At 45.4% G+C, this 25,284-nt stretch overlaps 1 protein-coding gene across 4 annotated transcripts in view; it reads right to left on the bottom strand.

Annotated features, from left to right (window-relative positions):
* The window catches only part of LOC126546068 (neuropeptide Y receptor type 6), a 206,243-nt gene that overhangs the window by 64,919 nt on the left and 116,040 nt on the right, over nt 1-25,284 (bottom strand). For 2 of the 4 annotated variants that reach the window (XM_055061232.2, XM_050194158.3), the window contains exons 1-2: nt 15,877-15,966; nt 7,205-8,447 (exon numbers count right to left, since the gene is read on the bottom strand). In XM_055061232.2, the coding sequence (XP_054917207.1) occupies nt 7,227-8,447; nt 15,877-15,939 (1,284 nt within the window). In that variant the 5' untranslated portion in view covers nt 15,940-15,966 and the 3' untranslated portion in view covers nt 7,205-7,226. Of the gene's footprint in view, nt 1-7,204; nt 8,448-15,876; nt 15,967-21,965; nt 22,032-25,284 lie in introns of those variants that run through there. The other 2 variants (XM_055061235.2, XM_055061234.2) reach the window with 2 other exon arrangements.

The raw sequence follows: 25,284 nt of genomic DNA, 5'->3' as shown, positions 1-25,284 counted from the left end.
AATCCTCGCCAACTAGCTCAGCTTTCTGTCGTTTGACGATACTTGCGCACTACTTCAACCTGAGAGGCCGTCCTTTACGGTGCTACATATATCACATGCTTAAGTAATATAAGAACGCGTATGGAAGTTTTTAAAAATGTTACTTGAGATTTACCAAACAGGCCTGCCACCGCAAATGAAACGCCGTAGCTATGTGAAAAGAGATACGCCTCAACGCTGTATTTATACTCCTGACAATGTTATCTTGCGTACAAGGCGCGTTGCGAGGAAGTTTCAGCTTTGCAGCGGCGTTCCCACCATGCTATATTTTCTTTATTTAAACGCATTCTTAGATTAGGCATTTCAGAAAGCCGATGGAATATGCTCTATCCTAATTGAACAAGGATACCTGGTAAAATTATTAATTTATAAATTTAATTATAAATACTGCAATCTTAAACAAGATCTTATCAGCGTGGTACACGAGTAGGTTTACAAAACAAAATGAATACAAAAATGGGGTACTGCACTAAACAAAAATATTCTTCACACAAGTGCTTCACACAAGCGCAAAAAAACAGGCGCGAAAACAAGCGCTTCAACGTTATTTCAGCGAGTTTTTCAATTATACCATCAAACAGTACTATCAGTAACAATCCCAGTAAGTGCAAAAAATGTTTTTTATTAAATATATGTTTCCAAAAGTGATAATGAGTCCTGTGTCACAGTTTTATCGGCCAGCTTATCCCAATCTACTATAGTTCTAGGAAAAAAGGATTACTTGAAGCAGTTAACACATGTTGTATATGGAGTTACAGCTATGAGTGTCGCTGTCTAGTAGTGTAACCTGTTGCATAGGTGATAATGTGAGACGTGTCGTTGTTGTAGTGACCATTTATGAATTGTAAAAAGAATATTAAGCGACATAGACGATTTCTATCACCTATAAAAGATAAGCCCCTCCGAGATAAAAGGTTATTAATAGAAAAAATTAAATTATGGGGTTTTACGTGCCAAAACCACTTTCTGATTATGAGGCACGCTATAGTGGAGGGCTCCGGAAATTTCGACCACCTGGGGTTCTTTCACGTGCACCTAAATCTAAGTACACGGGTATTTTCGCATTTCGCCCCCATCGAAATGCGGCCGCCCTGGCCGGGATTCGATCCCGCGACCTCGTGCTCAGCAGCCCAACACCATAGCCACTGAGAAACCACGGCGAGTATTAATAATAGAACTACGCCCATATATATTGTAAATGAATCGAACTCCTTTTTTCTGTAAGCTTTTTAGTTTTCCGATATCGCCTTTAGTGAACGGGTCCCATATAACTACAGCATATTGTAAAACGGGGCGGACGAGTGATGGAACATCACATTGAAAAATAACTTGTTAGCACTTGGACCAAGACGCACTACCTCGTTGCCTCGTTAATGACTTACGTTTCCAAAAGAATTAGCAGAAATCCAGCAAATGAAGGCACAGATGAAAAGCAGGCGATTATTTTTTTTGCATTCACTATATTTAGTCCCTTGCCTACAGGGCCTATCAGAAGAAAGCGAGTCACCGATGTCCTTGCAACAATGACTGGTCGTATCCCGGTTAAGAAAATAAATTTTAATATTTCTTCCACCTTTTCAATTTGCAGAAAGATCCACTATAGACATGAAATCCATGATATCCACTATAGACATGAAAAATTGATTCTTTTTTTTAGACTTGCCAGGAAATCTTACCGTTTATGCTATGACTCTTTCTACATGGTGGTAGGTCACCACACAACTTGAAGGATGTTGGTAGCGTTGTATCTTGCCGCAAGAAAAACACTTCCACAGCGCAGACACTCCGAAAACATATAGCAAACTTGATCCTCTAAGGTTTCCGAGGTGCCAAGGTAAATTTAGCTAATGACGCTGAAGGACTAGGAAAACAAAGCCATTGGTGAAACCGCGCGCCCCGCAAGCTGCAGCGGAAACAGTTCAGGTCCCCCCAAACACGCGCGTTCACTGCGACGTCAAAACTGGTGCACCTCGAAAGTGACAGCCTGTCCAGGTACTGGGAAGGGAAAGGGGACAGCGCGTCACCGCCAAATCTTCCATTGACTAACATGAACTCAGCAAGTACGAGGGAGAATCTGAAAGCCTTTGTCCCTATTTGTTTAGCCAAACTACGGCTGTAAATACGAACTCAACATATCCATTCGCAGTGGCGGCCCTTTCTTGGACCAGCCGGGCCTCATCTGCCGGGAGCTCCACGGCACGGCGCTGCTGTCAGTTGTTGAAGATGGCGGTTGGGCTTCACACGTCCACGGCGTACGAGCAACGAAGTGTGATTCGTTTTGAGTGACGCAAGGGATAAACGCCCATCAACATCCACAGGTGTCTGGTGTCTCGCTTTGAGAAGTGTGAAGTGGTGGCGTTGTAATTTCGCAAAAAGGCCGTGAAAGCTTGCATTACAACGAGCGTTCGGGGAGGCCGCGTACGTCGTTGACCGCCGACAAGCTCCGGTCATTTCACTGGGAGAGTATGGACCCCCCCATACAGTCCGGAAGTCGCCCCTGGTGATTTCCACCTTTTCGGTCCGCTAAAAAAGTTCCTGTCAGGACAGCGATCCACATGCAACAATGAAGCCAAGACAGCAGTCCGACGGTGGTTCCACAGTCCGCCGGATGAATTCTACCACAGGAGCATCTCAAATTTAGTGCTGCGATGGGCCAAATGTCTGAACCGGTGTGGGGACTATGTGGGAAAATAGTGTCAGGTACGCAGAACGTAGAAATAGTGTAAGGTACGTATATTTTTAATTACCTATATGCAGCTTATTTTAGCCAATAAAAAACAAAGGCAAAGACTTTCTGATTCGCCCTGGAATTTCGAGGGCGAATACTACATGGCAATACTAGTGTTTCCTGCTTGGCTCTGAGCATGCATGGCAATAACAGCAAGGCACGATGACGAGAAAGCGCTCCGGTCGGCCATGCAGCGAGACGCACTTTCGCTCGCGAAACGACTCAGCAAACCGCAGGAAGTCACAGTGCCTTGCCCATTCTGCAGCCACAACCACTGCCGTACGGTCGCGCCCCTGCGAGGAACTGTACTTCGCGAATGCACAATCCGCGCGCTCATACGCTACGACCGAGCGTTTCGGCTGCGAGCGAAGTCGTGTTGAAACGCCGGTAAGAGGAGGCTCAGGCCCAACTCGAACGCCGCTTATTCAAATACATGTAAAATTCAGGAACGCTTTCCTAAGATAACGGTCGATTTTAATGAAATTTGTGGCATGTGAGAGAAAACTGTCAATTGTAGTGACTGTGGGTTGCGGAATTTTTATGCAAAACGAATTTTTTTAAAGCAGTTTTCAAAAATTTGTAATCTTGAAAAAATTAGAAACCCGAAGTTAAAATATTAGTCGCTCTGCACTAAGAACATATATCGCAGTTGTGTAAACTGCATCCATTAGAGTATCTAAAACAGATAAATTTCATGTGTCAATTTATATGTTACGTGGATTTGTCACATTGGTTACAAGGCTATTGTGAAATTTCCAGTCACATATTAGTAATTTAATGGAAAGCAATTTATGTTAAATCAATTTTGTCCGTGTTAGATCTACTATGAAGTGCCATTTCCAAAACTCTGATAACATTTTTCATTACTGCGTTACATAGTTGTCAAGTTGGTAGCTTCGTTTTCTGAAAATTTGCGATTCCTTGCAAATCTTTCTTCGAAAATTGTCGACCTAAACCGAAAATTCGCAACCAACAGTCGCTAGATCTTAACATTCTTTTAAGTGCAACCAACTTGATCAAATTTGGTGCTGTTGTTGCCGAGATAAACGATTTCTCCTTTCCGATGTATTGGAATAGGACCCCCAGAGCTAAAGCTTCGTCTTAAAACTGCTTGCCATTTGCAAAAGAAAAACTTGGGCAGCCTGGTCGGCCAAGGACACAAAGTGCCCTTTTGCCGCATGCTTTCAGGGACGAAGTATTGTTCCGTGTTGGTTCCAGGTGTAAAAGTATGAAGTATGAACTGTTTATTCACGGTTCGCCGCTTTTCACTACTGCTGGCAGTTTAATTCTAAATGTCAGACGTGCATGTGCCGGTGATTTGTTTAGATGCAAGTTGAAGCAACCCTTTATGATAAATGCGATGTGTGAAAATAGGCACTCCGAGGAGCATTTGCTCGCGTTAAATTTCCCGGATGAACGACCGCAGTGCTTTAGCTACCGCGTCATTAAATTGATTTGAGCGAATGCAGTTTCAGCCCTGTATTGAATACTAAAATGTTCCACGTTTGTACTGAACAAAGCTCGACTCCTTGCTGTGGCGTTCCTATAAACACAATTACCCCACAGCTGACACGGTTATAGAACGTAGCTCGCGTGCCCTGCCGTTCGGCTTTCGATAAGACACGCCAGAGAGGGTCTCATCACCTCATCTCGCAGTCGACAAACAACCATTTGCGCCAAGAGCCCAACAATGACCCAGCAGTTCTCCCGCATAGAAGCGTCGCGATCGCTCGCAGTATAGCTGCTCTCGCAGAACTATTGCTGCTCGATGCGGCGTATTATTACGCGCTTGTTTTATGTCTAAATGATTACATTGATTCTCGCAGAAGTCAAACAAGGCATTCGTGTCGGGAAACTACAGGGACACTAAATATAAACAATGAGTAAGTTTACTGATGTAGGGTACACCTTCAATATTTATTGTGCGTTTATCTTGAAAGTTGGTTATTAGCGTAGAAAATGAACACAAAAATGCCTGGTTTCCAGTGTCGAGCCGCAACTTGTACCGGCTGCAGGCGCCAACAAAGGTGCGGGCTCTGCCCTCGAAGAGTCGCGTGTCCCCCGCGCCTTTCTCGCATCTGCGTTCCGCTATGTCGCCCACATTTTGCATACCCCACGTCAATGCTTACTTCTGAAAACAACTTTGACAGTGAATAGCTTCAGTGGCCTCTTATCCGCTATTTCGGGGTTGATCGTGGGTTATCACATCTTTAGAGCCTTATGTGGCTTGAGAAAAGACACGGTGAAAGTTAACGAGCTGATGTGATGCGGCATGAGTTGCGATTATGTTTGCGCTAAGAATTGTTCATTTATGTAAATGTGTGCCGAAAACGTATTAAACTTGCAGAGTGACAGCTCTCGCCTTGTGTACACTATAAGTGTATGGCTCTGCTGTTGCGTCCGTGAAAGCGAGCGAGATTCAACGGGGGTTGCCGTTGTATTGCGAGGGTTATTGGAAACGTCGAAGGTTTTCGCTGTACATTTATAGGACGCTTGATTCTAAAGCAATCGCTGTGCAACATGGCGTAGCCAAACTCGGTGGGGGTTATCGTTGGGTTGTGAACGCTATTTCAAATAATCACAATGACTGCTGTATGCGACAACGGTCCGTCCTAAAAGGCACGTAGTAAACAGCGTTCCCGCTTTCAGTGCGAATCGTGCTTACGTGGCACACTCTCATGCTCAGAGACACTGCAGGTGAGGTGCGATGAGGGTGAGCGTGAACGCAGTAAAGGTGAGACTGCTGCTGCAAACGAAAGGAATGTGTCAAACAAAGTACAATGGCTGTGCGAAAGAAAACAATATTGCTTGCAATTTTAAAGTTTAGCTCAGCTGCGCTAGCCTGTTTTATATCGTTACTGTTCCTTGCGCCAACAGAGTTGTCTCTTCGGCTCGTGAAAACAGAGCTAAGAATAGTACGGAGGAACGAAGGCCGTGTCTTAGCTGATTGAATAACCATATACTGGAGTTGACGCTGCCATGCGCCCAGGCTATAAGCCCAGGTGAAATTAGCCAAACCGGTTCAAACTGTCTATTGTGTGATTGCCAAAGCGTGTAGCTGGTATTCTGGTCGTTTATTATGTATTTCATTGGTAAAAATAAGCTACAAAACTTTCCATTCAAGCTGGTTGAACATTTTCCCACTCGTGCGCTGGCGTACGGGACATCAGCCACACCCGCATTTGGCACCTAATCATGCTGTGGATTTCGCAGACTGAGATGGCAAAAAAACAGACACAACTAAAAAACAGTCGCTTGAGTTGTATTGCTCAGAATCAAATATCGTAGTTTTTGTTGACTGATTTTAACTTCCCGAATCTGCACAGGGGGCAATACGGCATGCCGCAGCCGAGGACACGGAACAATTTTTATCATCTAGGGTTTTGTGATGTTCATAAGAAAGTAAAGATACAGGTTACTCTAGTTTGCCTTAAAAGAAAACCGACAAAAATGAGTTTCAACCCACGACCTCATATAAATCAGCAGGCCGTCATAGCCACTGAGACAACGTGGTGGGATTCGCGAATTTTAATTTGTTCGTTCACATTAGCATATATTCGGTTCAATTACGACTTTACCAACCCTTAGCAAAGAGACAAGGGTGTGCTGCATAACGTGCCACCTGCATAAGGAAATAAATGACTATGTTCTTAGAACTAAAGCACCTTACTTGAAGCCCTTGACTGAAGCAGCTCTTTGAACATTGACCAGTTTCATATTAACTTCTACTTTTACTCCTGTATTTTACCAAGCCCCCAGAAAAGGTACTTGGCGTGTACACGTCACCTATGCAAAAAAGAAAAGGTGTATGTGGCTGCGGAACAAATCGCGACAAGACACCTTCACGCAAATGCGCAAGTGGATTCGTAAACAGACGCCTACTCGGATTAAGGACGTAAAACCTGTGTCTGCATATGGACAAACATTCACCTACTACCACCGTTTAGCAAGCTTGCATTACTCTTTCGAAAGCACCCTTTCAGATTACAAAAACTACCCCTACAAAATGACCTTCTTGCTTTTTAAAGACACACCCGGTAAAGCCGCAGGACAATGCCATGGCGCTAAAAATCTTGGAGGGGGGGGGGGGGGGGCGGGCAAACAGTCATTTTTGTACCCTAGTGCACAAACACTCTCTCCAAAACAAACAGGCCCACTATGATTAGGACGCGAGAGCAATTGCAAAATCAGGCCATAAGATCCCCACCACAGTTGTAACATGCGTTAAGCGTGTAAGTTTCTAAGCGTGAATAAGTGTAACTTGCGTATTCGGTTACATCGGTTATCTAGAATAGAAATGATACACCGTCTGCAGCACGCACAAGACGTTTCACGTACTCACTGCGGCTGCGTCCCTGTACATCCTACTCAATTTTTTCTTTCATTGTGCAGAAATTGTAGGAAGTGGCCCCCATTAGAAAAGCAGAAAGCACTCACGTGACCGAAATCAGGCGGCTGCTCAGGCCCTGGAATCGCAGCGCCCTTTGTTGCGGCCCGCGCGCCTCAGCTTGCGGTACTGGCAGGCGTCCAGGCTGAGTCGCCACACGCGGAACAAGTAGGGCGTGCCCAGCGTGGGCAGGAAGGCGATGAGAACAGCGAACGCGAAGGACAGGTCGAAGTGGACGCTATGCTCCGGCCCCTCGTGGACAACGTGCACGATGAGGCGCAGCACGTTGAGCGGCAGCAGGCACACGGCGTACACCGTGACCATCATCATGACAGTGTTCTGCGTGCGGCGCTCCTTGAGCCAGTCGAGCGCGTCGCCGGGGGGCGAGGAGCGGCGCCTCTGCACGGACGGGTCACGCGTGGCCACGGGAAACGCGGCGCACGAGCGCGTGCTGTACACCGACTCGGGTGCCATGGACGACGCGACGGAGCAGACGGACGCCTCTTCGCCGTTGCTGTCGCGCCGGTAGGTGGCGTGCAGGGCCAACGAAGTCTCCTGGGCTTTGATCTCTACGGTGACCTTCACGTGCAAGTAGATGACCAGTGCGACGGGTAGCGCGTACAGAACTATGAACAAGCCGCGGATGTACTCTTCAATATTCTCCGTCAAGTTGATGGCACAGATACCTGTGCCCCGGAACTGATACCCCAAGTACTGCTGCAAGTCGAGGAACTTGGTGTAAGCAGCATACGGCAGAGTTAGGATGCCTGCCACAAGACAGACGCCGAGTAGGCACAGCAGCGGCGGTATCTGGCGCTTCATCGGGTTCATAGCGTACCGGTACCGGTCGCAAGCGATTGCCACGAATGTCAGCAAGGTCAAGTAGAAAGGAAAATCTTGGACGATGGGCGACGCAAAGCAGAGGAAACTGCCGAAGACCCAGTTGTGTAGAAATAGCGTCACAAGAGAGATGGGCATCACGACCAGCAGCTTGAAGATGTCGTTGAGTGCGTTGGCAAAGAGGTACACGCACACTGTCTCCCGCGGCCGTTTCCCGCGGTAAATGTGCAGAACCATCCATCCGTTGGCGATGAGAGAGGACACGAAGAGCGACCCGTACAGCACCAAGAACAGCGGGTACGAGGAGCGGAAGGTGCGCCGCACCTGGGGCTTGCCGAACTCGGACGTGTCGTTCTGGAACTTGAGCATGAAGTGCATGATGTAGCCGATGTACTTATCTGGGATCTGCTCGATGTTCAGTTCAGGCTCGGTGGCACTTGTGTTGGTCATGTCCTGAAAAAACGATGCAAACATGGTTTAGTTACAATATAGCCACTATACGCGCTCGCATCCAACGCGATGGACACAATTTTCCTCCCAAATTGCACGAACAGGTCTTGGGAGTTCCATACGGGGTATTTCAGCTTCTGTCTCCATTTGCGCAAATTTGCTTTACATTGGGAACTTCGGCAATGTGCATGGCACCGCACTCGTACCCACATGTGAGAATGGCAAGGTGACCTTGATTTTCTTTTTTTTTTTTCAGTGACGGCAATTTTCGTAAATCGAGACTAACAAGGTCGTCTCGATTTCATTTTTTTTCAGTGCTGGAAATTTTATAAAGTAAGGCTTACGGAAAGTCTCGCTTGGCCAAAATTACTTCCACCGGAAAAAATATCGAGGCTGCCTTGTCATTCTCACGTGCGGATATAAATGCTGTGCCACCCATGTTCCCGAAGTCGCCATTGCATCAGAACCATATTTGCGCGAACGGAGAGAAAAGCAGAAATGTGTTTTTAGCCTATTGAGTCCACTTGGGAATAATCCTGCTATATCCTGCTAATGAAACTAAAGACACACAAGGACACTGGCAATGATCAATAAAAGCTACATTACCGCATACTTCACTATGCCCGAAGATGTAATTCACACACTAACTGAACGCCGAGCGAACGAAACAGTACCTGATGCCTCGTCACTACAATATGACGAACAGCAAAGAATCGCTCTAGCAGACCTATAAACCACTTGGGACGCTTAATTGAGCACGTTGCCTTGAGGAAAGACACATTTATTTGAGAGAAGTCGCACTCACGTAATACTCCTGAAACCTAGACGCAAAGGGAGAAAATGGGTCTGTATGTATCAGGAGGGCTTGTTCAGAGCCGCAAATTCATACTGCTCAGAAATTCAAGGGACGTATAGCTGACCTTAATACAGCGCCCAACAACTCCAGAGCATGTCTTAAATCAGTGTTCTGCTGAGAATTAAAGCAAATGAAGACGCCAAGTGCCTGCCATTTGTACGCACACTTGGAGGCCAACAGTAAGTAGACAGTTTTGCAGGTCACTTTTAGTTTAGCTTACGCAAAGCTCTTGCGTATGCTAGAAAATAACGTGTCTACAATGCGCATAAGGAGAACGCTATGCAGAAACTTGAGGGTTACGCACGCTAACTTTAGGATGTAGCATCGCGGGCTTTGCTTGGCTAACGTGGCTAGCGAACAACATGGCGAAACCAAGGTAGCTCGCTTTGATCCGAATCAGGTCTTGCTATTGCTCTTTGCCGCTACAGCAAAACATAAATGGTAGATCAGATTTCGCTTAATCTCGTACCTGAGGTGGGAACATCATTAGTGAGATCAGCCTTCTCTTCTGACGTTGTCAGGTCTAACAAAAGAAGCCTCCGTTGAACACTTATACACGCTCGATAGCGCCACAGCATTTGGCTATGCGGAACGCTCTACCAAATCTCATCGAAGGCATGGGTTGCCGTTTTGTGTGCGTCTCCGTAAACAACCAAGATGTTGTATTAAATGAGTTCAATGTCCAGTGATTTTGCCTCAGAATCATGGATTCACGAGGTTGGTGATTATGGAGGCACACTGTCGTGTTCTACATGGCGGAGTATCAGCCACGCTTACGCAAATTCTTGAGCGCTTCTCGATCATCCTAGCCCACCAAGAGACGAAAAGATTATAAACTGCTTTCTCTGCAAACGGATTCCGCACAAAGCGCGTGAGGGTAGTTTATGCTCCACTACATCTCGTCCATTTGAAGCGGTGGGAACCGACTTCGCAGGCCCATTATAAGAAAAGTGCAGCGAAACAGAAACTCATTGCACCAAGGTTTGCGTTGTGCTCTTTACCTGTGCAACAACTCGAGCGGTGCATCAAGAAATAAGAGTAGGCCTCTCGTCTGACACTTGCCTTCTTGCCTTCAGAAGGCTCCTTGCTCGTAGGGGAGTGCCTCTCATAGTCTATCCGGACAATGTCCTGACCTTCAAGAGGGCAAGCAGAGACTTAAGTGACGTGGGGCGCATTACGAATGGTTCTCCGTTTGCTTCATTTCTCGCCAACCATCGAATATCATAAAAGTTCTTGGTACCCAACGCGCCATGGTGGGGTGGCTGGTGGGAGAGACTAAAAAGGTCGATGAAGTCAGCCCCGCGCAAGGTACTCGCGAAGCGCAGTCTCGAAAGCGAGTAGTCGAGGATTCTACTCCTGAAAGTGGAAGCCGCGTTCAACTTCCGTTCTTTGGCTTATGCGTACCTGCAAGCAGGGGAACCGTCGCCGGAATGTCCAGCGCACTTCCTTTAAAGCTGTAAGCCCGGTACCTCCAAGTCACTCGACTTGGAGGTACCGGTCATCCTCGACAGGAAAGTAACGAGCGCAGCTTTTTCAAGAAAGGAAACGCAAACCAGACAGATGACGACTATCGTTGTGTGGCAAATATACACCCCAAACAGTGCAACTGTTTTTTTTTTTTTTTGTAGTGTAGGGGTCTGCGTAGGGATGCTCGAGTGGCGTGCAGGCACGGTCACAGCGGACGAAAACGTGCTTGCACGTAGACATTTGGTGGCTCACAAAAATTTTGAGGACGCTTAAGCGCCGCCGTTAAGTGTGGAACACGATTGCATTCAAAGATCCCTGACTGCTTATCGCGCTTCCCAGCAACAGCAGCTTATGCAACCGTGAGGTTTACCGGGAAACGCGCGCGGCGAACGCTGTGCACGAACGCGAGCTTTCTGGTAGAAACGCGGACTGGGGCCGCGAATGCGCGCTGATTTTGTTGCGAGAAACCGAGCTCGGCGCGATGCCTGATGAATAGTAGAAACGCTGGAAACGGGGTTAATGTTTGGCTTTCCGCGTAAGAGAATTACGTTTTCTCGTATATTCTAATTGCAATCCGATGCTATCATGTCTGTAGGTTGTGTTTAAGCCGTACTTTACCGTTTTTCTGACGCATTTAACTTTGAGAAATTCAATTATTTCAGTAAAGCCTCTGCGCTACAAAGATGGCCTGCGTGGTTGGGTATACGTTGTTCGGAATGTTTTTTCGCTCGCAAAATGGTCGATGCTGGACGCGGGACGCCAGATTTTCTGCCACACGGGGCCCCTAACGCTGTCGCGTTAGCACATCGATACTATATCGGCATCGTCTCAGCACGCATCAACTACGCGCCAACTTAACTTAATGTGTTAACTTAATGCTTTATAGTAGAAATGTATAAGTGCCACTTGCTACATAATATGTTCACTAGCTCTTATAGTACTGTTTCTGTTTATACTCCCCCCTTACGTCATGCTCCTACGGGGGCCTGTAAGGTCATTGTAAATAAATTATTCGCGGATGGAAGCAAACAACCTGTGATTTCACATTTGCCTGTTTCCATTGGTGACGCATTGCATGCAAAATTGCCATTAACTAGTGTTTAGCCCCCCGAGATGTAGTCGCGCTTCAATCGCACGACCCTAATCGATGTCGCTGCTCATTGGTTTAGAATGACATTTCACCCTCGCCTTCGAAACCATGTGAATTGACCTTGGAAATAGTTTCCCCGCAAATCGCTTTACACTGGCCAAAAAAGCCTCCAAAATTTCAACGTTGTCATGAACTTCCATACTTCAAACTTCCCCCGCAATTTGGAACGGGTTTTCGGCCATGAGTAACTGCACCCTTGCACGAGATGTCGGACTACGCGCGTAGAACCTCACGGGATATTTTTGAAAGATGTCTTCTATGATTAGTTATTTGCGAACAACGACGCCCTCGCATACGAACCGCGTATGTATGCACGGGTTGCCGCCAGAGGCGCTGTTCGGCGATGCCCACATAGGTGCCCATAGGTACGAGGTACTCCGGGGTATGTGGAAACTTGCAATGGTTCTAGGACTTACATTTGGAAATGCGGTTGTTTGCTTAAAATCAGGAGTACAATCAGGACTCAGTGGCAACCAAAAGTCAGTGGGACGCCTCGCATTGCGCACACACGGGAAGACTACAAATGAAGCTGTGCAGGGTGATACGGGTTGGAGAAGGTTTGAAGCGAGGGAAACTCACAATAAAATTGATTATGAAGAACGACTGAGGAATATTGAAGAAAGTAAATGTACTGCGAGAGTGTTGAGGTATTTGTACAGAAAAACATTGATTCACAGTGGAGGTAACGAACTCGGAAGCTTACCAGCAAGTATACGTGGCCTGTACAGTGAGCAACACAGCAACAAAGAACCTGAAGCGGAAATTCAGAGAGGCTTAGATAATCTCATGGGTGGCGACAATGGAAAAGAAACCTGCCATGAGTAACTGCTTAAGAGTACAAAACGAAATGTGGAAAGAAACAATTTATGACAACTCAAATGGAAGCTCATTACTTTTCGAAGCGAGATAAGGATACCATAGAACACGCACTTATAAAGCGAGATATAAGAAGGACGAAGCATGCGCTTGCTGCGGTAAAGCTAGGGAAATGATGGAGCATGTCGTATTCGAATGGGAAGATATCTGCCCAGCGGTCGATTTAGGCACCACTGGCCTCCTGGAAACCCTTGGGTTCAGCGAGAGCAGTGAAAAAGTAAACATGTGCGCAATAGGGATAAGTAAGAGGCGGTTGGAGGATTGGTGGAAGAAAAGTAGGGAAACGACAAAAAACGGAGACGTACAAAAGCAGAGTTCGCAATAGGAGTTCAGAAACTTTGGGTATGGGTATTCATCGCGAGTTTTTTTTCTTTTCTTTTTTTAATATAGGTAGGACATTAGGCAATAACAAGAGCTTGGTGGCGCCACCCACCACCCCATTCAAAAGAGGACCCTCATAATATCCATCCATCCCATCCATCCTACACAGGTGGCAAAGGTGATAAGGCGAGCTCGTGCAGGCCAGTTAAAGAAACGTCGGTGATATATATAACGGCAATGCAAGCCATAAAAGTGGAACTATCGAAGTGGGTGGACAAAATTTAAATACTAGGGGAACCGCAGAGTGGGTTCAGGCCTGCCAAACGCTTAGAGGATATGTTTGTACTAACTCAGTGCATAGAGATTTCAGTAGCTTAGAATAGACCTTTATAGATAGCATTTCTCGATATTAAAGGAGCCTACAACAACGTAGATTCTTAATGAGTTTCAATTACAATGCAATTGTGATCTGATATTCTTAAGCACGAAGGCACAGAGGACGATTTCGTGGAGTTGCTGAGGGAGGTGTATACAGACCACCGAGTACAATGTGTAAGGGAAGGTGGCAAAGGTAATGAAGGGGGGGGGGGGGATTCACCAAGGACTGAAGCAAGGATGTCCTATGCCTCCATTGTTGTTCACGCTTTATGTCAAGGGCATAGAAACAGGCGTAATCGACAAATAGGGCAATAGGAGCTCCCTGGACGGATGTATGCGGACGACAGAGTGCTACTAGTGGACAATAAAAGAGATTTACAGACACTTTCGAAAATCTGCGGCAACGCAGCGACAAATCCAGGCCTCGAGATTACCAGAGAGAAATCTAAAATTATGATATTTTATGAAGAGACGAGTAATTACGCCTTGTCAATTCAGCAGCAAGTCATACCATAGTCAAGCAATATAATTACATCAGCCTGTACATAAACAAAGGAAAGACTTACGGAAGCGCCCACCAACAGAACCTGAAAATAAATGGGAAATGGCATGCTGCAATAATGAAACACAGAGCACTGTGGGGCCACAATAAATATGAGGTGGTGAGTGAAAACTGGAAAGGAGTAATGGTGCCAACGCTGACGTTTGCAAATGCCATCTACGATGAAAATCGGATACCTTCTCTGGGTTGCAAGTTGACCAAAGCTCGGTAGGCCGGTTGGCTTTGGGAGACCACGGTAATATCACAAATGAGGCAGTGCAGGGGGCCATGGGTCGGGCATCTTTTTGAATTAAGAGAAGCATAGAGAAAAATTAGTTTTGAAGAAAGACTAAAAAATATGGATGGAAATAAATGGGAAGCGAAAGTGCACAAGCATGTGTACCTGAAAAGCGTGGACACAGATTGGAGGACGAGGTCAAGAAACTTGGCGACCAAGCGCAGAGTAACAGGAATTGTAAATAGACAACCAGGAGTCATCGAAAAGGCGTTGGGCTGCTAAACACGAGATCGCGGGATAGAATCCGGGCCATGGCGGCAGCATTTCGATGGAGGCGAAATGCGAAAACACCCGTGTACTTAGATTTAAGTGCACGTTAATGAACCCCACGTGGTCCAAATTTCCGGAGTCCCCCATGACGGTATGCCTCATAATCATATTGTGTTTTTGGCAGGTAAAGCCTCATGACTGAATAAATTATAATTAAAAAAGAAAGTGAGTTATACAGAGACGGGAAATTGGGTGAAAATGTTGGAAACAAAAAATAGAGCATGGAGATTTACAAAAATGGCAAGAATGAAACCAGGAGGGAAAATATGCATGGTGATACAGAGAGCAGTGCTTTTCTATTTGTGATACGAGCTGGCTGCCTGAGGACAAGAACATGCCGGAGTAACTATTCTCTAGTTGAAATGGTTGCGACATATGGTGACTCTATTGAATATTGCAAGGAAACGTATTGAAATTCAATCTGATAAAAGCACTCATGTGCCCAATCTATATATAGTACGAAACCATACCCGCTGAAAAATGGCGGTGGTTATTGTTTGTTACTATTAGTAGTAAAAGCATACCTGTTCACAATGGCGGAGAGGTTATTTATTGTATGCGCCCTATCGCCATTTTAGACTCACCTTGCACGCAGCCCCTTATTTCCCTCCCCACTTGGGCGAGTCACACAAAACCTGTCAAAGAAAGCAGCTCTAGCGATGAAGTATCTTGTCATGCCTTGTCGCATCGCAGTTGATCCATTTTAGCGGGAGATTCATTTGACCTAAATCCGTCGCTGAAGAGATTTTGCATTCGGTGCTCCGGGCTAGCACGAATGCCTCCCACAAGGGGTGCATTGTCTTAAGTAAAAACATATAAAACAGCCCACCGTCAGAACGACTTGCCACCAGGTATCGCACGTCATTAGTGTTTAGATCAGAGTCATTTTGCTCTTAAGTACTTAAATGCTCCAACTTGGGTTTGCCTCGACCATTAGGTTACGCAGACTCTTGCTGTCATCTACGACGTGATGGCAATAACTTTGCACAAGCAAAACACATAGAACACGTGTTGCAATCATCGAGATAATGAAACAAAACTGCACATATACGCCAGCAATTCATTTGCTCAAGATGGGATTGTTTTAGAAGAAAAAAAATATCACGTTTTTTCTTGTACTTCCGCGAAGGAGGGCGAATTAGGGCAGCAAAATTATGTGAATGGTTGCGTGCCGAAATAAAATGGCTGTAACCAGCGTGCTCATCTCGAATGTGTAAGCCAGTATGTCCGTCATTAAACAGCTGCAATTAAGCACTTTTTGTTGGGGGTCTTCACCTGCTGTCTTCGAAGCCTTGCAATCGTCTTCTGATACTTGGAATTTTGCCCTTGACTATGCATGATGTCCTTTGGCTGTACAGTGTATTCTGAGGAAATGATGGAGATTCCTGCAATACGTAGAATGACAGAGAGAAGGTAAGCAATACTGGAGGCTTCAAAGCTATTGAATGTAGACGCTACGTTCCTTCGTATAAGCAATACTGGAGCCTGCAAAGCTTTATAATGGAGATGCTGCGTTCCCTCATTTAATGCGTTTTTTCTGTTAAGGAAGCGCCGTTATAAATGATAAGAAACAAGGAACTTTCTACGGTAACGACACCATACACAATTAAAACATGAAAACACGCATCTTCAGCCCAATGCGGAACAGCTAACAACGCTCGAGCGCACACAGCCTGCTACAGAGGTAGGGAGAGAGCGCATTATTGCCATACTGCAAATATGGCACGTGGACCGCTTTAGAAATAGCTGCATTTCTGTTGCAAAAGTAGAGCATCATACTTTTTCAGCAGTCGTTGCGCGTAACAGAAAGCTCTCTGCCCCAAACGGCATGTGTTCGTAGGGCGCATTGCTTAACGAACCATTTTATTTTATTTTCTAATTTCGTCATTGTATCGAACGTGCCTCGCAGCTCGGACGTTGCAGCGTAGCTGTTATCGCTAGCATCACTGCTCATTACTGCACATAAAAAAAAAGAATGTGAAATGAAAGTCAGCGTAGCAAATGAGCACCAGCTGTTCATGGCTGCAAGGCCGCCGTCACTCGTTCATGAGGCTAACAGTGACATTTATTTATTTATTTATTTATTTATTTATTTATTTATTTATTTATTTATTTATTTATTTATTTATTTACACAATACTGCAGGCCAGTAATTTGGCCCTAGCAGAAGGGGCTACAAAGGATACATTCAATGTAACGAAGATCAACAGCAACAAAAATCAACAGAACACGAAGACTGTAGCAATGCTCATCCATCGGAGTGTACAATATGAGACTCGAGTACCTTCATAAAGTCGGCGGATTCAAAAATCTGTCGGGGCAAGGAATTCCATTCGGACACTGTTCGAGGGAAAAAAGTGTACTTGCGTGCGTTGGTTCTAGCGAAAATTGGCGATAAAGAGTATTCATGGCTGTGTCTACTTGTCCTTGTAGTTAAAGGTTTTATGCAATTGGGAAGTATTAATTTAGTTTTCCCTGCAAGACAATTGTGAAGAAAGGCAAGACGACTAATTTTCCGGCGAACCTCGAGAGTCGGTACATTCTGCATCAATAAGGATGGCGAATCGTGCTTTCGATATATGTCAAAAATAAATCGCCTTTCTTTGGACTCTTTCGAGTTGCATCCTTTTTATAATGGGGATCCCAAACTTCAGCAGCATACTCTAGTTTTTACCGAATACATGTATTGTAAGCTAACATCTTGGTACTAACTGGAGCGCGTTTCAGTTTTCTTTTAAGGAACCACAGCTTCCGCAGGGCTGATGAAGAAATGGCCAATATATGCTCCCACCAAGCAAGCTTATTAGTTAGAGTCACGCCTAAGTACTTATATTGGGAAACTTCTAATACAGGCTGGTTATGGAGCTGATAAGAAAAAGACCTAGGATATTTTTTCTTTGTGACACACAAAAGTCCAGTTTTCTCCGAATTCAGCGCCATACCCCAACGCATACACCAATCATCGATTGCAGAAAAAGTGTTTTGCAACAAGAAATGATCATTTGTGGATGATATTTTCTTAAAAACAGCACAATCATCCGCAAACATTCTTATGGATACTTCATGAGGCACTACGTCCACCAAATCATTAACATAAAGAAGAAACAGTAGCGGGCCTAAAACACTCCCCTGTGGAACGCCCGAGGTAACAGACAGCGCACTAGGCGGCCAATGATCAATTTCCACAAACTGCTTTCTATCAACGAGGTACGAAGCAATCCACTGAATAATGTACAACGGTAACCCTATACACTCTAATTTATACAATAATTTTCCATGAGGCACTCTATCGAACGCTTTCGATAAGTCTAAAAACAGAATGTCAATTTGACCAGCCTGGTCGAGTACACTCGATATCTCGTGTACCGTCGAAATAAGCTGCGTGGTTGTGGATAGACCCTTTCGAAAACCGTGCTGGTGTGGAGACAAGATATTGTTTTTAGTAACAAATTCCTGAATAAAACTCACGACTATGTGTTCCAAAAGCTTGCAACAACTACTAGTAACAGAGACATGGCGGTAATTTTTAGGAAGCAGCCGGTCATCGGCTTTAAGGACAGGCACCACACGGGCTATACGCCAGTCAGCTGGTACGACACCAGAAGTTATTGAGAAGTTAAAAATTGAGAAGCCAGTGGATTTCTTATTATCTAGCTTCAATAGCATGGCAAGAACCCCCTCCCTAGTTACATTCAACTCGTTTTCTAATACAGGAGAAATATTCGGCAAGTTATATTAGTCACGTGTTGAAAAACCAGATTGAAAGTACTGATTAAACGTTTCTACAATAGAAGTTGGGTCATGCAGAATTTTGTCATGAACTTTGAGTTTCTGAACCTCCTTTTTACTTTGACTAAGGTAGCGCCAGCACTTTCTGGGATCACTTGTAATGAAGACGGCAATAGTGTTGCTAAAAAAGTTTCTTCTTGCTTGTTTTACTTTACGTTGCAGATCATGCGTTAGTTCCATAAATTGTGGAGTGAATGATTTGTGCTTCTTTCTCAAGCGCTTAAGTTTTCTTTTGGTTTGTCTCGACTAATCTCTCTCGACTAATCTCTCGACAAATCCAGGGGTTTTTACGGTGCTTTTGCAGTCTTTTTGACGGTATGAAATTTTGAATGCAGAACGTAACTGCAGAATAAAACTGTTGCCACAAGCTTTCAACGTTGTTGATGCTAACGACAAGATGCTCTTCTAAATAATCGATTACTGCTATGTCGTCGGCTCTATTATAATCTTTTACTGTGGCTGGAGGAATTTTTTCCTTTTGCATCTCCGTATATCTAGTCCAGCAGAAATATATCAGGTTATGGTGAGAAATTCCAGGTTCAACCTGTACTGTTCCTGAGCTAAATTTTTCAGAAATAAAGAGGAGATCCAGAATGGCATTTCCACGGGTGTGAGCTCTCACAATCTGATCAAGATTAAAAGTAAGCATTAGATCAACTAGAGCGTCAGCCACTACAGAATATCCATACTGCATGTTATTCCAATCAATGGATGGCAGGTTAAAATCTCCAGTTATAATTAGGTTTTTGTCCCGGAACTTTAGCAGGTGATCACATAGCCTGCTCAAAAACAAGTCATCAGCATTCGGAGGTCGGTAAACAGCGCAGACAAAAAACGTGTCACCTTGTAGTGACACCCTTAGAAGTAGACTTTAATGATCACAGACTCGGTCAGCAACAGTAACTTCAATATTACCCTTTGTTATCACCGCAACGCCACCACCACGAGAACCCCTATCACGTCTGTACAGTCTAAAGCTTTTAAGGCTCCAGTATTGCTTATACGAAGGAACGTAGCGCCTACATTCAATAGCTTTGAAGCCTTCAGCATTGCTTACCATCCGGCTGTTATTCTACGCATTGCAGGAATCTCTACTATTAGGGTCAAAATACACTGCACAGCCAAAGGACATCATGCATATTGAAGGGAACATTTCCAAGTATCAGCGATGCACTGCTTTGAAGACAGCAGGTGAAGACAGCATTGCAGCTGTTTAATGACGGACGCACTGGCTTACACATTCGGAATGAGGATGTTGGTGCGTGCCTAATCATTTTCGTAACCAATTTATTTTTTCACGCAACCATTCACATAATTTTGCTACCTTAAGTGACCCTCCTTCGCAGAAGTAAAAGAAAAAGCGTCATATTTGTTTTCCTTCTAAAGCAATCCCATTTTGGGCAAATTAATTGCTGGCGTGTCTGTGAAGTTTTTTTTTCCATTATGCGGATAGTTGCAATACGTCTTGTGTTTCGCTTGTGTAAAGTGATTGACATCACGCCATTAATTTCCGACTATTCTCCATTCTACCGGTGTCGCACGACCACTTTCTATCGCAATCAAGCGCGATCCTGATCTAAATTCTCAACTGCGATCGGCTCCCTCGCGCAGCTTGCGCCAAAAGACCAATCGCAATCGAGAAATTCAAATCGCACCGTGCTTTGTCGCGATTAAAAGTGCGTCGTGTGACACCCGTATTACTTGCATTTCGCAGTTTCTTCCCGTTTTCATGTATCTGCCTATAGCAATCTTGCTGCAATAAATTGTTGTCTGCTATTTTCGTGCTCTTGGCTGCGCAACAGGTTGATTCATATTTAAGGAACATGGCACATTTATTTACGATTCTCCTTTTTTCGTGAGTTACTAGACGTAGAATATCACAAGCGATAAAGTTCTACTTCCTCAACAGTTGGCATGACTGCTGCGCCAAGTTATAGCTTGAAACAGCAAATATAAATTTAAATAAAACTAACATAACGTGAAAGGCCTTTTAGGCGCCCGTGGTGGGAACATACAAACAGCGGCACAAGTGGCTGCATGAAATCGCTCCGTTTCAAGAACGGTATGGGTCGCAAAAAGAAAGAGACGAAACTGCAATTATGGCCTCCGAGATTCGGCTGCGTGCGGCGACCTTTTCGGAGGCTGGTGCGTTTCGCCAATTGCGGAGAGCCAAAGTGGGCCGCAGGCACCCACGGGAGTGTCCACTCTTTGCGTTTACTGTGTTACTCTATGGGACACACACGGGCGATCGTGTGGACAGACACGTTGGTGCAGAAGCGCGGACGCATGTACGCTCGAGCAAATGGCCTGTCGACGCGTCTGAAACGACAATCTGGGAAACGCCAAAGCCTGATCATGACGCCAATCAGCAATGAGAATGGTTTCGTCGACGGCTGCATGGATGTATTCCTAGGACAAAATACAGGTGGCTGCCGCGAAGAAATGCACAACCGTCCCTTCGAAGGTTCGTTCAATGATGTTCTGCAGAAGTTGCCAGCTGGTAGCGTCATTGTTATAAACAATGCACTTTAGCATAGCCGGCGAGAGGAGAAATTGCCGACGATGGTCCGGAAGAAGGAAAAAATACAGGAGTTGCTCAAAAGCAAGAACATCACCTAGAGTGAAAGGATGGTAAAAAAGCAACTCCTTAAGCTGGTGGCATAGGTAAAGTCACGCATCCTGAGCTACATTGTAGACAACGCAGCTGAAGGGGTGCATGCATTGTACTCAGGCTCCCGCCGTACCACCGCGAATTTATTCTCGCTGAGCTTGTGTGGGCCAAGCTCAAAAACGGCATCGCTGCGGACAACAGCGACTTCAAGGTATCCACGGACGAAGACATCTTGAGGGAGAAAATCAAGCACGTAACGGCGGAAGACCGGAGGAAGAACATTCAGCACGTGATGGATCTGGAGACAAAGTTCAGATTTGACATGTCTGCGAGCGGGCACATACAACCCATCGTCATCGAATTTGGTGTAGACGACACTGAAGAAAGTGACTTCAACTGCGAGATGTCTGCCATTGAGCCACTGGACGAAACATAACAGCTTCTTAATAATGAACGAACAGCCCTTATTAGTGCTACCAAAATTTTGCCCTTGGGTACGCGATAGCGAACCATCCATCCCATTACCTCTCAAATAAGTGAGCAGTTCATTTGATCGCATATTGCTTTTGCTTGAAGCTGAATTCTGATAATGAACGTCCTGTACACATCGTGCTAATTTTAAGGCATGCAAATTGCTTCAGTGTTGGCAAATCTGATTGGAAACACAATTGTTAACCCTGCTTAATGTTGTAGGGCCCAAAAGGCTCATTTGGGCAGTGACCGTCGAATTTTACGGGCAAGCTTGAAGGGCACCGTTAGCAGTCTGCACATCAAATCGCAGTCATGTCATGGTGAAATAGCTGCAGCCAGCGTGAAATTCACAGCCACTATTAGCAGCGTGCACACCAAAGCACATTGTACCGTTCATTTTGGTCATCTGGATCAGACAAATAATGCGAGTAAGAGAACAAATATAGAACATCATCAGCTTAGTGAGGCCCAAAATCCTCATTCCGGTAGCCACCGTCGAGTTTGATGGGCCCCACGATGAAATGGCAGTAGTCTGGACACGCTTGAACGGCCCCGTCAGCAGCCTGCAGTTCAAATTGCAGTCATGTAATGGTCAATGTTAAATTTATTTATCAGACTTGGGCATGTAACGTGACTGCAAGAACAATTATTACCCTGAATTACTTTGCTAGAACTTTTTTGTCGTTTTTATACCAAAGATGCTCTGTAAGGTTAAACGTGTTTTAGTGAGCCACTTTGTTCCTCGCACAAGCCGTAGATAAAGTGACGGCCATATTCAGACGGTGAATGTGGTGAAGCAATAAATAGTGAAAGTTGCAAGAACTCTCAGAACACAGCTTTTCTGCAATCCATTCAATGAAAAATGCCTTTGTATTGATGAACGCCTCAAGACAGTAAGTGACAGCCCACTGCACAACGTTAAAAATGCGTACCACCGCACATGATTGGCTGCAAAACCATATGTTTACTAAGACTGGAAACGTCAAAAAAGCAACAACATAGCAAGGTGCGGGTTCCGCAATATGGCAAGCTTCAATATGGAGCACTTCGGGCGAGCTGCCGCACGCACTGGTGCGTAAATGCATTCACAGGGCAAGAGGCGAAGTTACTGTGCAAGCCACGTGATGCTTTTAACATAATGCATCTGTCCACTGTTCTGTTGTGATAGCTGATAGAACTTTCTTTAGTGGAAGTTGATTAATCCCCCTGCGACAACAACACAAGTAGTAAGGACAGAATACTAGCAGAAAACGCAGCGAGATGGCAGATTGAGTTAACAAAGTAGACGAAACAGAAAGGCTTTAATAAGCTCGACGTGGCCAACCTTGCTATTCATAGGACTTCGTGCTTTGAATGAGACGAGTTAATGAAACTGTGAAGAAAGATGTGGCGGAAAGCATATCAAAAGCAAGCCCAAGAATAAAAGGACAGAAATAAAAATAAACACAAACACGCTCGGAAGCAATCACATATTAGGAGACAAACACACAAACGCGAGCGCGAAAACCAAGATCTAAAACATAAATAAGAGTACAATAGGAAATTGGCAGTGGCTGAGCTCGGCTATGCCAGGATATACGTAGCAAAAGCTAAGGCATAGCATGGTTAGCCTTGGTTAATCTTGATTGCAAGTCCAGGTTAGTCTGGTTGTCTAGCTATGTTGCGGCGTTTAGCCAGTCGTTCGGCGCGCTGTTCGTCTATTTCCTCGGCGATTCGTTTCCTCTTCCTCTCGTTCCGATGTCGATTCTAGGCCTCCTCCTGCTTATCCGAATTGTCGCCGTCCATACTGCCGCCTCAACTGTGATTGCGGCGCACGCGATCTCTCCTTTTCAATCCTCCGACATGTTATCAGGCATGCGACGCAGCTGGCGAAGCGAGCGGAGGCGAACGCAACGACGAGGAACGCGGTTTGACGTCATGTGCCTCCTCGGAGCACGGCCACGGCGACATCGCAAGTTCGCGGCTAGTAAAGCTTTCGCTTTAAAAATGTACACAAACACGCAATAAAACACGCACACACATTTACACACCGACGCGCATAGAGGTATTACGAGCCGATTTACAAGCTGCTGTTCCTAACTTGCCGTACGATTTTTTCCCATATTCGCACCATTACCTGCACTGTCCAAGGAATCTTCATTAGCAACATATCACATGGATTGAAAAGCAGCGTAGAGCTGTGTTGTGGAAAAGCATCTCGAGCGCTCACCGCACAACGTACGCGTGATTGTCTCCCAGCATGCATTCAACAGCTGGCGCGGGCAGTGAGCAAAGAGTACTATACTCTCTTCCATACACAGCAGTCAAGGCTGTGAAGGCTAGAGGGGACTCCTTGTGGTGGCTTCGTTGGAATTTGGATATAGTTTAATCTTTTTCACCCACACTTCTGCGCAACTGTTGTTCATATAGGCTCAATATTAAATGAAACAGATTTTAATTCATGGACACAAACGGACTTTGCTATGCGGCTGCTCATTTTATTTATTTTTCTATTTTTATGACAGCGACGCTGTGTATGGCTAGCCGATTCGTCCATCCATCCGTGCGTTTGTTGGTCGTCCGTACGCCGAAAACTCCGGCGCAGTCCCATGCGCATGCGCATGGGATTGCACGATATCACAAGGATATCACAACGATCGGATTGCAGATAGCTAACGGTTTGTTTACTCCGATCCATGACGTCACGCTACCTGGCCTGAAACATTGACGAGGCTAGCGTGATGAAAGCGGAGACGTCCAAATCCCTGTTGCCTACTCGGGAGCATCCCATTAGATTCTATGGAAATCACGCCAGGTAACATGTCGTCATGGATCGGACTGAAAAGGCCTTGTGCTGTTTAAGTGGTGTTGGATTAGCTGCGCCAGTAGTGACGTCGTTGCTCTCCGTCACAGCCGAGCGCGCGCGCAAATTTCTCTCCTGCTCCCAAATGGGTAGGCCACGCGTCATATGTACCCCTGAGGAGCAGGCAGCTTTCGATCAGCAACACCGCGAGCAAGCTCGTCTCATCATCATCATCATCATCATCAGCCTGGTTATGCCCACTGCAGGGCAAAGGCCTCTCCCATACTTCTCCAACTACCCCGGTCATGTACTAATTGTGGCCATGTTGTCCCTGCAAACTTCTTAATCTCATCCGCCCACCTAACTTTCTGCCGCCCTCTGCTACGCTTTCCTTCCCTTGGAATCCATTCCGTAACTCTTAATGACCATCGGTTATCTTCCCTCCTCATTACGTGTCCTGCCCATGCCCATTTCTTTTTCTTGATTTCAACTAAGATATCATTAACTCGCGTTTGTTCCCTCACCCAATCTGCTCTTTTCTTATCCCTTAACGTTATACTAATCATTCTTCTTTCCATAGCTCGTTGCGTCGTCCTCAATTTAAGTAGAACCCTTTTCGTAAGCCTCCAGGTTTCTGCCCCGTAGGTGAGTACTGGCAAGACATAGCTGTTATAAACTTTTCTCCTGAGGGATAATGGCAACCTGCTGTTCATGATCTGAGAATGCCTGCCAAACGCACCCCAGCCCATTCTTATTCTTCTGATTATTTCAGTCTCATGATCCGAATCCGCAGTCACTACCTGCCATAAGTATATGTATTCCCTTACCACTTCGAGTGCCTCACTACCTATTGTAAGCTGCTGTTCCCTTCCGAGACTATTAAACATTACTTTAGTTTTCTGCAGATTAATTTTTAGACCCACCCTTCGGCTTTGCCTCTCCAGGTCAGTGAGCATGCATTGCAGTTGGTCCCCTGAGTTACTAAGCAAGGCAATATCATCAGCGAATCGCAAGTTACTAAGTTATTCTC

Source organism: Dermacentor andersoni, chromosome 1, assembly GCF_023375885.2.
Source record: "Dermacentor andersoni chromosome 1, qqDerAnde1_hic_scaffold, whole genome shotgun sequence".
Lineage (NCBI taxonomy): Eukaryota > Metazoa > Arthropoda > Arachnida > Ixodida > Ixodidae > Dermacentor > Dermacentor andersoni.
The sequence above is the reverse complement of the archived record's forward strand: the minus strand, read 5'-3'. Positions and strand labels throughout refer to the sequence as shown.